Source organism: Diadema antillarum, unplaced genomic scaffold, assembly GCF_040938485.1.
Source record: "Diadema antillarum isolate AM-2024a unplaced genomic scaffold, OU_Dant_1.0 scf00000211, whole genome shotgun sequence".
NCBI lineage: Eukaryota > Metazoa > Echinodermata > Echinoidea > Diadematoida > Diadematidae > Diadema > Diadema antillarum.
In genome coordinates this window covers 532501-547504 of record NW_027271100.1, presented here as the reverse complement: position 1 = coordinate 547504, position 15004 = coordinate 532501, and the positions used below count along the sequence as shown (strand labels likewise).

General features: G+C 38.4%; 1 protein-coding gene across 9 annotated transcripts in view; it reads right to left on the bottom strand.

Annotated features, from left to right (window-relative positions):
* Positions 1-7178, bottom strand: part of LOC139724336 (cGMP-specific 3',5'-cyclic phosphodiesterase-like) — a 178622-nt gene extending 171444 nt beyond the window's left edge. For all 9 annotated transcript variants that reach the window (XM_071635482.1, XM_071635483.1, XM_071635481.1 and 6 more), the window contains exon 1: positions 5959-7178. In XM_071635482.1, coding sequence (XP_071491583.1) covers positions 5959-6413 — 455 coding nt within the window. In that variant the 5' untranslated portion in view covers positions 6414-7178. The remainder of the gene's footprint in view (positions 1-5958) is intronic.
* Between the last annotated feature and the right edge of the window lie 7826 nt (positions 7179-15004).

Sequence of the window (15004 nt, the reverse complement as noted above, 5' to 3'; positions counted from 1 at the left end):
AAAGGGAAACAACAAAAGTGACCACTTCCTATAGACAGATCAGTGGCCATTTTGAATTTCAATACTTGCATAGTGCACGCTATTCGTACAAAAAAAAAAAAAAAAAACAGCAAATATGTTTGCATGAGCTGTTCGTTATGAATTACATTGTTTCAGCAACTTGCAGGGGACCACAAGGCTAAAGAAGACCTTTTTTTTTTCACTTTTTTCTTTTGCTTTACAGACAGGTTTGTCAATTTTGGCTATGATTTCTGTGAAGAGAAAACTAAGATATAACTGAAGTTATAGAATTTATTGGGTATATATATTCCTTGCTTAACTTTCAACTGTAAATGATCAGTGTTAATTTATTGTTTATCACTTCTAAATTATCAGATCTATTGTATAGATTATGACAGCATTGGCTGCATGTGCACATGTACAGTAGGTATAGAAGACTAACTCTGCATGGCTGCACCCTTAACTACCTGGTATTATCTTTAAAAATTCAGGCATCAGTTATCTAATGTGATTGCGTATTTCACTCAGCATTCCCATTGTATCTTTTTTTTAATTCATCTATTTTATTTGATTTTTTTTTTTCGGGGGGGGGGGTGGCAAAAGTTCTGCTGTCACTGATATCATTCATCAGAGAGACATCAGTTGGTTACGCCATGGTCATTTTGGATCAGGAGAGGCAGGCCTACATTGACAGCACAGTGAGAACAGGTCTGTTTATTCAGACACCACACTGCATGTAGTGAGTCAAGGCTACAACACAAAAGGGCCATTCCCATTGGGAAATTTCACAGAGTGAAACTTTACAAAAAGTGTCCATTCACCCTGCAACAAAACTTCATAGAATTTCACACCTCGCAAAATTTTGCTATGAACTGCACATGCATGAGAAATGGTCCCAGCATGAAGTTCGGTTTGGTTTTGACACCACGCAAAACAGTTGTACACCGCCACTACAAGCGCTCAAGATGTCATGCATTTGTTTAATTCTAATACATCACACCTCTTCTCTGCATACACTCTAAATTTCTTCTTCAAATCTGTTATTGTTACCAGTACTTTGTTAATCGCAAACATGAAAGGCTACACAAATCTTTGTTGTTCCATATACCAGATCATCAGATTCCACCATGTTATAAGTGAAGAGAATGAATGTTGATTCACATTTTACAGGTATATGATTCCCTGGCAAGATCAAGAGGTTAATTGTGTTACAACACTTGTATTGACGCTATCGTTACTCTTCCCACACAGTACACAGGCATACCTTCCAAATCGGTGTGGTCAATATGCCAATGTTCTTTGTGTTCTTTTCGATTCCCCCCCCCCCCCCCCCCGACTTAGCTGACGTACTCTCTCTTGTTTTCGTTGTCACCCTCAATTTTTTGTCTTGCCTCCACAAACATAGGCCACATAACAGAGAAACTTCATCTAATCATAATCATCATCATTTTAATGGGCGTTATTCTTGTCCATCAATATTCCGATACTGACCAGTCTAAGGGTGACTGATTATATTGAATTCTAATGACCACCTTTAATACTTAACTACAACAATGCAGTGTAAACAATAATTAATGAACAAGAGAGTATCAATAATGTGCTCGCTATTCAAGACATAGGTGCCTATCATCCTTTCCCCCATATACCGGTAGTACTATAAAGTATTCTAGGGTTAGCAGCATCACAAGAATCCCACATATTCATAACACTCCCATCCATAGTACACATGTACCGTGTATTCACAATTCGTGCAGAGTCTCGAGAAGTGAAGGGGAAGTGCGAGGAAGTCACATGACAAACTTTGTGATTTTTCCGCAGTGAGTGTTCACATTCTATTTTGCAGCAGCAAACTTTGCATGTAGTGCATGGGGGGGGGGGGTGGTGTCATAAAGTTGCTTAGCAAACTTTGTAAAATTTCACACTTCGCAAAATTTCACTTGCAATGTGGACGGCACTAAAGAAATCATTGTCATTGATTATCTTTCTATGAAAGAGAATCTACACAATGTTAAAGCACTCATTATACAACACCTCAGAATGATGTCGAATTGTGATTGGCCAAGAACATGTCACATGACATTCAATAGAAAATACCTATCAAACTCATTGAGAGTGACAGCCATACAATAGGCCCCTGGCATGGGCCTATAGCACGGCTCGAAGGTACTATAGCACGGCTTCGCGGGGGGCTACTAATGCATGGCCGCTCACAGAGTTCTGTGGCTCACACCCGTAGCAAAGCGCCAGCAAACTACATTGTACAGTGTACGTGCTGGCCGGCTGCGCTGCGCTGCCGGTAAGTCTCACAGACCAGGCGCGGCGGAGTACTGCAACGTTAACGTGTACGCGCAGTTACTTTACCTAGCTAGTTGCATGTATCGCGGCCTGTATACACCTAGCGGTACTGCTGTGTTTTTACTTTTGACTCTGATCTGCTACGTGGACCACAGTGATCCCAACATCAAGACTTCATTTCAAGTTGAGAAACCGTAATTTGATTATTTTTCTGTGTTTTTATACAAAATCATTTTCGGAAATAGACAAAGTCTAGACCTACTACTAGATCTACCGACATCTCAGATCGACCTAACAGCCAGGCCTAACTCGATCTAACGTTAGCGTAGAATGGGTATAGACCCTGCGGAGTTCGTGATTCCTGTGACTGTGTGGTCGAATCATGACGAGTGTTTGAAAGCAGTACACAGGGTGGTTTACAATTCTCTGCCTAATTGTTACATTTATTTTTGGGCCTTCCTGAGTTGGCGGTCACTAATTTTGTATTGTGATTGTGGACAAGGTGTTGTATAAAACGAATAATTTATGATTTTGTTCGTGCATTGGGGCACGTAATACCGCACTCGGCGCGAGATTCGCCACTGGTCTATTCAACGCGGCGCGTAGCGCCGCGTTGAATAGACCAGTGGCTCATCTCGCGCCTCGTGCGATATTCGTGCCCTATGCACTCACAACTCATAAATTATTCGTATACTGTGCAAGCAGTGATGTCTCATGCAACAAAAACTGACGCCATAGTTTTTTTGGTGGTATTCTATCACACAAGACAAGGGTGTCAAAAACAAAATTATGTTTTAATTGCAACTGATATGAATTCATGAGGGAATACCTGCAGTAAATTTGAAGTACATGTGATACACCTCAAGTCACACACTGCAGATCAGGTCTGTGGTTAATCAAAGTGTCCTGATAATAAACTGAACTGTAACCACGAGACTTGCAAAGCAAACTACATCAGGGGATATGCTGACATATCCAGTATCACATAATAAGCTCTCTCGCGTATGCAACATGTTTGTCCTCAATGCAAATTTTTGGAAACATGATTTTGTACTGTATGCAGATGACCACATTTCTAGCGAGCACTAGTTTCTCTAGTTGTACATCATTAAAGGCTGGATGCATTACTTCCATCTACTACTTTATAATAATATTAGCAAAGGACTTGGCAGTCAGTTGCCACATAGCTGATTAAAAACAACAAGAAAAAGTAGTAATTTGACAACAAGAGTATGGGCTATCTACCAATTTATGCTTTTATCTTCTCATATGGAGGGGGGGGGGGGTGTAAGGGGAGCAAGCTACAGGAATGAGTGTCACAAAGAGCCACAATTTGATATTACTCCAAGCTCTACTACAGATGGCAATATATCCTGACAAGTCTGAAATGAGGTCTTCTCTGAGAAACCTGCAGGAGTACATGAAATGATTTACATTGCCCTCCAAAACTATAATGACAACTGATATTTTCAACACCCTCATTTCCCATGTGATACACACCACCCCATGAATGTTTGACATGTTCCAGCACAGTTTCATTTCCCCTAGAAAGAGGCATCCAGTGTGATTTATGTTAAGCTACCAGCTTCCATGAGAATCTTTGCCCAAAGCACTCTTTGAAGCCGCTTTGGGAGGAATAAACCACTATCATACCTCCTAGACAACCGTTGTAAGGGAGGTAAACTGTACATTCAGGGAAGCACAACTAAACTGGCTTCCACTGGGATCAGAGATCAACCAATGAGAAACTGACGGTGTCAGAGGTGCAGCAAATATCAAGCTTTCCTCACCAGGAAGAAACATGCTGTGTGTCAGCTGTTAGATGTTCTCATGTTTCCACAGAGAAAAACTGTGAAAAGCACTGTTTACACATATTGATTGCACTGTGCCAGTATTTACATGACTGTTGAGCAAATAGTTTGAAACAATTATGCAATTATGAAAAACATGTAATCAGTTGCAAAATGCATTTAATGCAGAAAACAAAAACACTGTATAGCCTAGGGCACCTACACTGAAAATAATCTGTACTGGGGAGAAGCACACTGCTTTTTGTGTACTCACAATACACCAGACTTTAAAAATAGGTGAATGGAAAAAAAAATAAGATAAAAGTGTGCCAAATAATACACTAATTGAAATAAGAATGATAGAGACATATTGTGCAATATCCACAAATAATCAAATCAATTCCTATAAAAGTTGCCTTGATCACATTAACTGGTTAAAAGTAAAATTAATTAAGAAAAAGATCATCTCAACTAGGAAGGCAAGGAAGAATCACATTAATTTGGCAGCACAGAAAGACGTATCTACTGCTTTGTGCTCAAGATATAAAAGGCCAATGATGTGATTAAAAAAAAACTGTCTGAACATGATGGAAAGTTCACCTATAATGCAAAAAAAAAAAAACATCTTCATCAAAACAATCAAGGGGGAGGAGGGTCACAATCTTTTCTTTTTGGTTTTTCAAAACACAGCTCCATTTTGATTTTGAACACATTATGCCTCGCAATGTCTCTTTGAATTTATTGCTCCCTACATTTAAAAAAAAATATAGAAAAAAATACACAAAGCTACAGTACAAAGTACTTCCATAGGTCAGTAAGAATACTCTAGCTTTTCCCAGCCTTGCAAAATGTCCTATGAAATTTACCAGACATCAAGGCTGCTGAATTCAAAACAAAACATGTCCAGGCTAAACTTTTGTCTAAACTGTTCCTTGTTGTTGTTAGTGTTTTATCTATATTTCCAGTGAGAGAGAGAGAGAGAGAGACTAACAAATTAACAGTATTTGTTGGAGAGCACACATATGCTAACAAATCATGAAGCGGAAAATGAAGATTACACATCTGGCAGCAGGAAATTGCTACTGTGTTGCAGCGAATCCTTATCTAACCACAAATGATCTAATTGGAGCCTTGACTCTACTAAAGCACACCATTCAAAGCATGATTACTTGATTGAACCTTGCATCAGCCAGTCATTTAGCATTGAAAGCTTTTTTTCTTTCTTTCTTTCTTTCTTTTAACTCTACATGTGTTATTGAATCAAAAGAGATTTCAACATGTACAAGTAATTGACATAACAAAGGGAGAAAAACAAGAACACTTTCTTTTTTTTTAAAGCATTGAAAGCTTCAAGATAAACACCAAACATAAGATACAACAAGTGTAACAGCAATACTGAAACACAAGTGCAAGAGTTAGAAACCTAGCACACGTGATTTGATACCATACTGATACATTTGGTAAGTACACCCCATGATGTATTCAAACTGACTGATCACTTCATTATAGGACCATCTATAGTAAAAGATCTATATTAGCAACTAACGTAACGTTAGACAACCTTTCGTTTATTTCTCTTCACAGTAAATACATCCTAGTGGTTAATAGACAGGCACTAGATCGTTAGTCTAAATGAATTCATCACACGACACAAAGCTGAAAGGAAATCTCACTAGGAAAGTCAGCATCTCTTGAAAAACATATTTTTGCCACTTTTTTCAGTAAACTGTAAAATTAAAGTAGGTTCTACCAATTAAATTTAATAACTGTTAACTGTGTGTTAGAACTAGAAGTAATAAAAAATAAACATTTTGAATATTATTTAAAATTTAGACTTTAGATGTAAGACTCCACATAATACTTCCATAATTACCTGCATCTGTCTCCATTTGTCAAGATGCTGACATTCATCAAAATTTTGTGACAGAGTGTATTAAGATCCAGCTCGTCTGCAATGTCTCTTATCAGCTCCATGAAGAGCTCCTTCTCATCAAGTTGCCTGAGAGCCGATTTATTCCTTTTCAGGGTCGACTTGCGACGCCGGGGTGACAACAGATGCTTCAGGCTTTTGCCCCCAGAAATGTTGAAGGATTTGCGCAACGATTGAAACACCCCTTTCTCGTTCAGTTTCATCGAAACATCTGGCCATGAACTCATTTCAGGCCCAGAATCTGCTTGCCTGTGGACTGAATTGGCATGTTTAGATAGCCACTGATCAACCATTTCTGGCGTTGCCTTCGAGACGAATATGTCGCTAGCGACATCGCGATTTGCTTCGAGAAACTTTTCAACCTCTTCTCTCGTTACACTTTTTGCAGCGGTAGCCATCGTTAATCCTTGCGAATCGACAAGGGGAGTGCAATTTGTCTCAGAAGAAGTGATGCCTGACCAGTACGAAGAGATTAGGCCAAGGTTTTGGGGTTTGTTTGTTTTTTAACTAAAACAAACGTCTAAATAAAAAATCAACTACTCAGTATTCCACATGTGACACGACAAATGGAAGGAATACTGGTTGCTTGGCTGTTGTCATTGATGACCAAACTACGGATAAAATGTAATAACACCGGGTGCAGTCAGAGCCAAACGCGACAAGAAGAAGGGGTCTCAGGCATCAGCAAGCTTGAGCCGCCGCGAAGTTCAAAGAGCTTCTTCTTCCTCGCGCTCGATTCGACGGAGATGAGAATGAGCTGTCCAAAGAATGTCAGTGGGAGTCAAACCAAAGTGTCCTTGGCTGGAGGTGAGAGCGAGCTTGTTACACGACACTGAAGTTTCGAATTAACCATTCTGCACATGTTGCGACCGAAATTGACATTGGATCGAAGTATTTAGTCGAGAGAGGTAAATGATAAGCGACAGCAGAAGACACAAGCGTAAACGTTACACTTTGAGGAGATGTATCAGCATCAATCCCCGCAGGCATTCCCCATGGGCTGCCATCGGCCAGCTTCCACCTTCGAGAGCTCCACTGAACTAACCCCACTATTTACAGGTCGCAGACTAGAAGTCGGATACACAGCGACACGACAATTTCGTGCACGAAAACGGCTACAAACCGTACTCCGCTAGATGAACACACCAAACATGTTCATATCATCCCCAATTGATTTACGTGTGGGGAGCTTTTGAGTCGCAAAAAGTAGAACGGGGTACTAGTAGTGCGCGTGATCCAAGCGTACACGCTTCTCTATCCGCGATGCACGCGCTGGTAATGTAACTGCTAGTATCGTTTGCTTGGTTGATCGTAAAAATGTGGTCGTTGCTAACTGGTTTCTATCGTGTTATCGAAGAAATCTCACGTGCTCGCGACCAATCGATAGCAGGAGTTTCAACTTTCATCCACGATCTGTCGAAATATGAAAACTAATTCCTTGGCGATTGAGTCGGTGTAATCGGCGTACGCGAGGAAGAATCAAACTAAAAGAAAAAGAAAGAAATGGGAGTGAAGTTTCGCTAACTTTTGTGATTGGTCCAATGTGTTGAATAGCCGTAACGTACGAGTGACTCTGCCGATGGGCTGATTACCGGCATAGTTTGCTGGGCACAGTTTGTGGTCACCAATGAGTACGAACAAAGTCTGTAGGCTTACACCAGTAACCCAGCTTTTATTTCATTTCGCAACAGTCTTATATAAATTGGACTTTTGCTTCATACCCACCAACTTCAGTAATTCACTAAAAGATAATCTCTGTGTTGCTTTCATTGTCGTAGGAACTGTTGCGCAGTTCGACTGAATGTCCGCCTGTTTTCATGCAGTCATTATATTTCATATATTTGATTCAATTTTACATTTCTCGATGAAGAACCACTTCCCAAATAGGCGTGTGGATTGTGTGAATATAGGGAAAAGCGGACAACCCATTCAAAAGCCTCATGAATTTCTGTTCGGTGCCGCCATCGCGTGAGAACACTTCAACAGCTTATGCGCGTCACGTATAAGAACGACGATAGGTCTACTAGTAAAGAACATTAACATTCCGCAAAATTTAATTTTCCTGCCATATTGAAAGAGCATCTAACTTACCTCTCTCAGAAAGCATGGGGATTATATTTTTCAAAACATATATCAATAAAAAGTCCAAGGAAGATGTACTTTTCATAACAAATGGAATTTTGTGGAATTCTTTTTATATTTTCCTTGTATTGTTGATCTGCAGTGACGCCACGAACTGTAATAGTCTTCTCATCCAGCAATGGCGTCACCAAAACTTTAGAAATTTGTAACTTTTGAATGGATTGTCCGATTTTCCTAAAATTTCAATGATTTATCTCACTATATATTGCTGCATTCCCTCAATCCATATGTATATATGGGGAAGCCTCCTCTTTACACAATAACCGTATATTCGTACGTAGGTTTTCCCCAATTTCCTCAATTTCGCAAAAGTGTTATCCATTTTCATTTTATGTGCATGTTTAAAGAGTAAAACGATTTCATGTTTAGTGCACTCAAATTCATTTTTATGCTATAGGCACTCTAATCAATGGTCACAAAGTTCACATTGGATTTTAGCATTCAATTTCGGGTTTGGGCATAAAATCAAATTTCTAAACTATGTGCGTTCAAATTACTGTGATATTATATTAAAGATGCAGGTAAGCACATCAAAGCACTTTCAATTTCGTTTTTGAGCGATCGATTTTCACAACTACTGAGCGTTCAATTTCTAAATTTACACACACACACACACACACACACACACAACACAAAATATAAGCAAAAGTGATTTTGTCCATAAAATCAATTAAGGTGACTTTTACTGATATCTTCAATTTAATCTTCATGATCAGGTTTTATTATGTAAAAATCTTTCTTTTGCTCGACATTTTACGTGAACTTCAGTGTGAGTTTTTATTTCCGTCATGGTCATCACATCGTTTGTAATGACCTTTATTCTATATATTTATTTTATCGTCGTAGTTATCGTGCATAACTGTCATGTATAGCTGGCATCTCAGGTTTCCTATTTCTATCTCTATCCCTCCCTCTCCCTCCCTCGATCCCCCCCCCCCCTCTCTCTCTCTCTCTCTCTCTCTCTCTCTCTCTCTCTATATATATATATATATATATATATATATATATATATATATATATATATATATGAAGAATAATGACGTCAAAGCTACGCACACTCCAAAACGAGTTTTTTCTCCACTCCAATCTTTTCTCATATCTTACAATATTATGTAATGACGTCAAAGCTACGCACCGACTTCTCCTTCTTTTCTCATATCTTACAATATTATGTATGTATATTATATATAAAATATCATGCATGTGAGAGATGAATATGCAGGAGAAATCCAACAACAAAATATGATTTGATTACAGCTGATAACATGGCCAGCGTGATTCTGTGAGTTGCTCATATCGTACGCTTCAAACAAAAAGACTATAATATATGTGACATTTAGTTCAATTTTATTTTAATGGTGTATCTTAAAAGTGTATATCGGAATCTTTTAAATTAAGTTTCAGTTTAAGTGGACTAAAAAAGGGATGATAATGATTCATAACAAAGTTTTTAAATGCATGTTTGGCATTACAAAGCAAAATAAAGAAATACTCTTGTCTCTCCATACAGAAATGGTCATCCAATACGTCTTTTTGCCCGCACAAGTCCGGGTCTAATGTTATTCCTCAAGGTTGGGTTGGCCAATAATACGCCATGAAGAACCGAGTACTATCAATTTTCTTTTTTTTTTTTCTCGCAAGGTGACTAACACAATATGGTTTTTAGATGACCTCCCATGCGTATCAAGTAATACATCAAACCTATACGACATTCGGATCAGTCGCCTCCCGCTAGTTTGAAATGAAAAAAAAAAACAACCAACAACAACAATAAATGTATCACGCTTTTTAATCAGTCGCAGCCATTGGAACATCTATAATTCATTGTGGTAATTGCCCGGCATGCAATATTCATAATCATATGGATTCTTCTTTTGTTCTGGATATTGACAGTCGTTTTTGCATATAGGGGTGAAACGGCAGGATATTTGTAGGTCGTACGAGGACAGTTTAGCCATTTACTCATTTTTGTCTTCTTCTTTTTCTATTTTTGTGGGGGTCTGGTGTCGACGATATTCTTTCCTTTTGTCTTCTTTGTCTATATAATAGTGCATGCGATTTGATTTGAGATGATTCGCGTGTAATCCTGTCAACTGCCCATCTTGTAACAGGTCGTGTGATAAGGAATATCACGTATCTATAAAGTATTCGTTTAAACAATAACTTATAGGCGTATATCAACACGATTGTGCCGTTAGAAGTGTGTGTATGATTGAATGTGTGATAATTATAGGAGTATGAAAATAAAGGGAGAAAAAGGAGAGAGACTTTTCACATGAGAGAGGGCAGTCATGTACATGATTGTATTTCTTTCCGTAATGAGAGGCAGGTGTTTGGACAACTGCAGCTCGCTATCTTCGAAACTATATATAACAAATGCATGAAACAAAAGAAACTTCAGATGGATAAACGATTTTTTTAAAAAGAAATCAGACGATGCTGGAAGAGTGAACTGTCAATGAGCCCCAAATTAGTATAGGCCTATAATGACACACAAGATACAGCATCTTATGGGGGAAATGAAATCCATTATGTATAAGATATCACCAGAATACGATGCTGATGTTATATTTTCCGTCACCTTCTCCGCTGAAAGAATCCACCAAGACAAAGTTAATCAGAGGTTTTCAGATACAATTCCCCATCATGGGTGATATAGTTATTTACGTTACAATAACTTATACAGGGCGATAAGCTATATATTGCATTACTAATTCGTCCCATTATGTTTCATGGCTTTGATGGAGGCCATACATGAACAACGACAAATATTTTTGAATGAACCGAGATCTCGAAAATGCAGACACCAATTTTCATCATTGTTTTCTTCACATTCTGAATTTCCATCGTTCATTGTATTGTATAGGGATACGGGCATAAAAGTCAATATGCTTGCTTGCTTCTTAGTTTGTTTTCTGGCAATGAGTATATGACCTGAAGAGAAGCCGATGGACAGGACAAGGTCTCCTCTTTAACACTCAGTGGTATAATGGATGCCACTGTCGCCCGTAGTAACGAGATAATGACCAGAAAATAGACGTCTTTCAAAGTGATTCGTGTCAAAGTCACTGTCAAGTGTTGGAATGCGGCGCTCTTTGTAGGGTTTCGTGCAGATTACCTTCGTCGGGAAATCTGCAATGAATACAATCAATCTCGCATGCCTGTTTTTTTATCAAAGCATTTAACTCACGACGGAATCAATGATCATTCCCGATCCTTTGCAATTCCAGCGCCGTCGTCAAACTTTTCTCGTAAATTGCATCATCATGACAATCGATTGAATTAACTAATAATAACGAACTTGAATGCCACGAGACAATAGGGAACATGTGCTATTAGACAGGGTTGCTGTTGTTGTCGTTTTTTAATCTGACAATGACAAACGAATAACTTACTCCACACAAGCCATGCATTCAAATTAATCCTTTACAGCCACCGCTCTTAACTCAATGCGGATGAATTACTACTGACTCACTTAATAATGTTCGCGTTCTACATTGAAAACGTCTCTGGACACTTCAGTGATTTTTCAAACCATTCGAAAAAATCCAAAGCAATGAACATAAATCTGGAATAGTATAAAATTAGCAAAACACATGATACTCGAGCAAAAAAAAAATGTAAGGGTTACATGGAAAATTTTGTTGCATCTTACAAAACTTCTTTAATTTTATGGTTCCACATCGTCACTTATTTCTCACCTGTATCTCTTCTCCGATGAATAGGAAGTTGTGGAGGGTATCACAAACAAGCGCCGTCTGTATTCATACTTTGAAAGAGCGTATTATACCCATTAATTGACTTTATGTAAGATTCTACAGAGGCATATAGTTTAGACAATATAAAGTTCCTTTTTCTTATTCGAACAGGTGATTAAGCCTCAGGTATTAAGAGCACGGATATAGCTCTCTCACTGTCTTTGATGGACTTAAGAAGATCATTACCAGACTTCGAATAAGTGCCATTGACTTTTGGTGTCAACAAACGGCCGGAAATTAACAACAGATTTAATTCAAAGAATATAGAAAGGCGAACAACAACGTGTCTCTAGGATTATTTTCTTGACGTAAGTACAGCGTTCGTTACGTTTAGCCTTGTCACCCTACGGCATGATTTTTGCACATCTTTATCGAATCAGTGGGCGAGAATCATCCCGCCGGAATTACTGTCTTATCCAAGGAGGAAAAATATAAAACATTAAATGGCATACTTGGCATACCTGATTTCTTTTTTAGAGTGAACTTTGGAAGACCACTATGTGTCTTCATAATACAGTTGCTGTCTACTTTTTGATGTCATAATCATTGTGTAATTGGAATGACAATACTTTTAACACGTAATCACTGATGGATGCCCGTGTGTTTTTCGTGCGTTTTTTTTTTTCAGATTATGCACAAACATCTAGATACTTAAGCAAAAATAAGACGATTTTTTATCAGCATAATCTTTATAAAGCTTTTGCTTCATTTGGTATGTATAAACATATGTATTTTAAACACACACACACACACACACACACACACACATAAAAAAAAGAAATAAAATTGCTTGTTCTCGCTGGCACAACTCATTCGTCACAATTAAGATCTCAACCCGAGTATACCTTCCTGGAAGATCAAAACATGCAATTTCGAGTTTTTGCATGCCGTATTACCTGTCTTTAAGAAACTGCTATTTGACCTGTTTGGAAATTATCATACGCCCTATAATATCTCCAAAGACATGAGATCATCTCACTTCTTATATCACAGTTTGTCCCTCAAGTGATATTTTTATAATTGTAATAATAAAAATCGTAATACTAAAAATTATGTCATATCAACAGATGTGCAGCATATAGTGTCGATATACACGGACTTGATCGCGTAGATATGCCTATAAAGTACAGCTCCTCTTTCGACAAGATGCCGGGTATATACCTGAGCAACTTTTATCCATCTTTTTATTTATAATTTACACTATGCCTATAGACAAAATATCAAATCTGTACTGAAACATTACATTTTGCCATTATTTTGAGGGTTGGTTTAATGATGTCGATGCAAATAAGTATAGCCTACCTGTATCATTTTGTAATAGCTGATTTCTTTTCTTTTCAGTGACACAGCATTCAATTGCCTTTAACTTCATTAATAGTTTGCGCAAATAAAGTTTAAACTCATTCTTAACTTCCGATTATTATTACCTATGTATAGCATTTACTAAATAGGCCTATGCAATCATCAGCATTCTTTATCAGCAGAAGAGTAGGCCTACATTATTCACATTCGGAATACACCCCAATACAGTAACTACACCATAACCTCCACGATTGATTCATACCTTAATCGTCGAAGTCTTTATATTTCAGAGGGTATCTCACTTGGCTGGAGACTAGTTGGCGACCTGATGGCGACTCGAGTCTCCCTGGTCGCGTAGTGGTCACGTAGTGGTTGCAGAGTGGTCGCGGAGACGTCTCCGCGACGTCTCCCGAAGTGTATAGGCGAGTTTCCAAGGAGTCACGAGAGAATCACACATATGTTCGATTTCTTCTTCTTCTTTTTTTTCGGAAACTCTTTTCAGTCTTCAGCTGGTCGCAGAGACGTCATCGCGACGTCTCCGCGAGGTCTCCTTCTAGTGGCGGCCGAGTCGCGGAGACTTAAGTTATTAGCGAGGTCTCCGAGACGTCTCAGCGACTTTGCGGAGACCTATTGGCGACCTACCAGAGACGTCGCGGAGACGTCTCCGCGACTGGAAAGATGTCTCGTAGAAGTCTCCACGACTTTTGGATGAATAAATTATCAGCTAATTTGGAGACGTCTCTGAAGTCGCCGTGGAGTCGTCTTCTTGGTGAGAGCACAATCCATTTATTATTATTTTTTTTTTTTAATTTTTAATTTTTATTTCTTTTCTTCTTCTTTTTTTTTTTTGGGGGGGGGGAGGGGGCGTCTTTCGAGTCCCACGAGTATGACGGCAGTCGTGGCTAAGTCTCCTCCGGTGTAAGATACCTGTTATCTTCGACAAGATCACCTTTCCACAGATGCAGGATGGAGTCATCTGCCTCGACAAAGGATATGGATGCGCGCAATATTATGATAGAAGTGTCAAGTCCGACATGTTATACACACGCAACTACCGCACAAAATGTAGACACCCAACAAATGCATTCACAAAATAACACAACACAACATAATAGCATAAATTATTTCGACAGGCATAAAACTGTTACATCACAGTAACACAAAACGAGTATAATGAATATCGTTTATTGATAAAATGTACGGGCATCCTCACACTTGGTGACGTTTGTTATTCCGGAGGTTCGTTAATCCGAATGTGAAAAAAGGTTTTTAATTCCGAAACACACGAATTCCCTATATACCAGGATGTTCGTCAATCCGACAATAAAAAAGGATTCGTTATTTTGAGCATTTGTGGATTTATACCGAAGATTCGTAATTCTGAAAATGAGATAACGTTCGTTATTCCAAAGATTCGTTAATCCGAATATGAAATGAAGTTTATTGTTCCTTAAATTCGTTTATTCGAAAATGAAAAAAAAACAAAACACAACAACAAAAGTTGGTAAGGTTCATTAGTACGCATGCTCTTTGTTTGCATTTTCGGATGAACGAGTATTATTTCATTTTCGAATTACGAAGGTTCAGAATAACGAACCTTATCATTTTTGGATTTATAAACGAACCCAATTTCCACTTATATGAAATATATAGGATAACGATATGTATATGTATACGAAATTTGTGTGTTTCGGTATATATGACGAACTTTCGGAATGACGAACCTTCGGAATAACTAGTAACTGTATAAACCCCTCACATCTCCATTAAAACATCCAACTTTATGT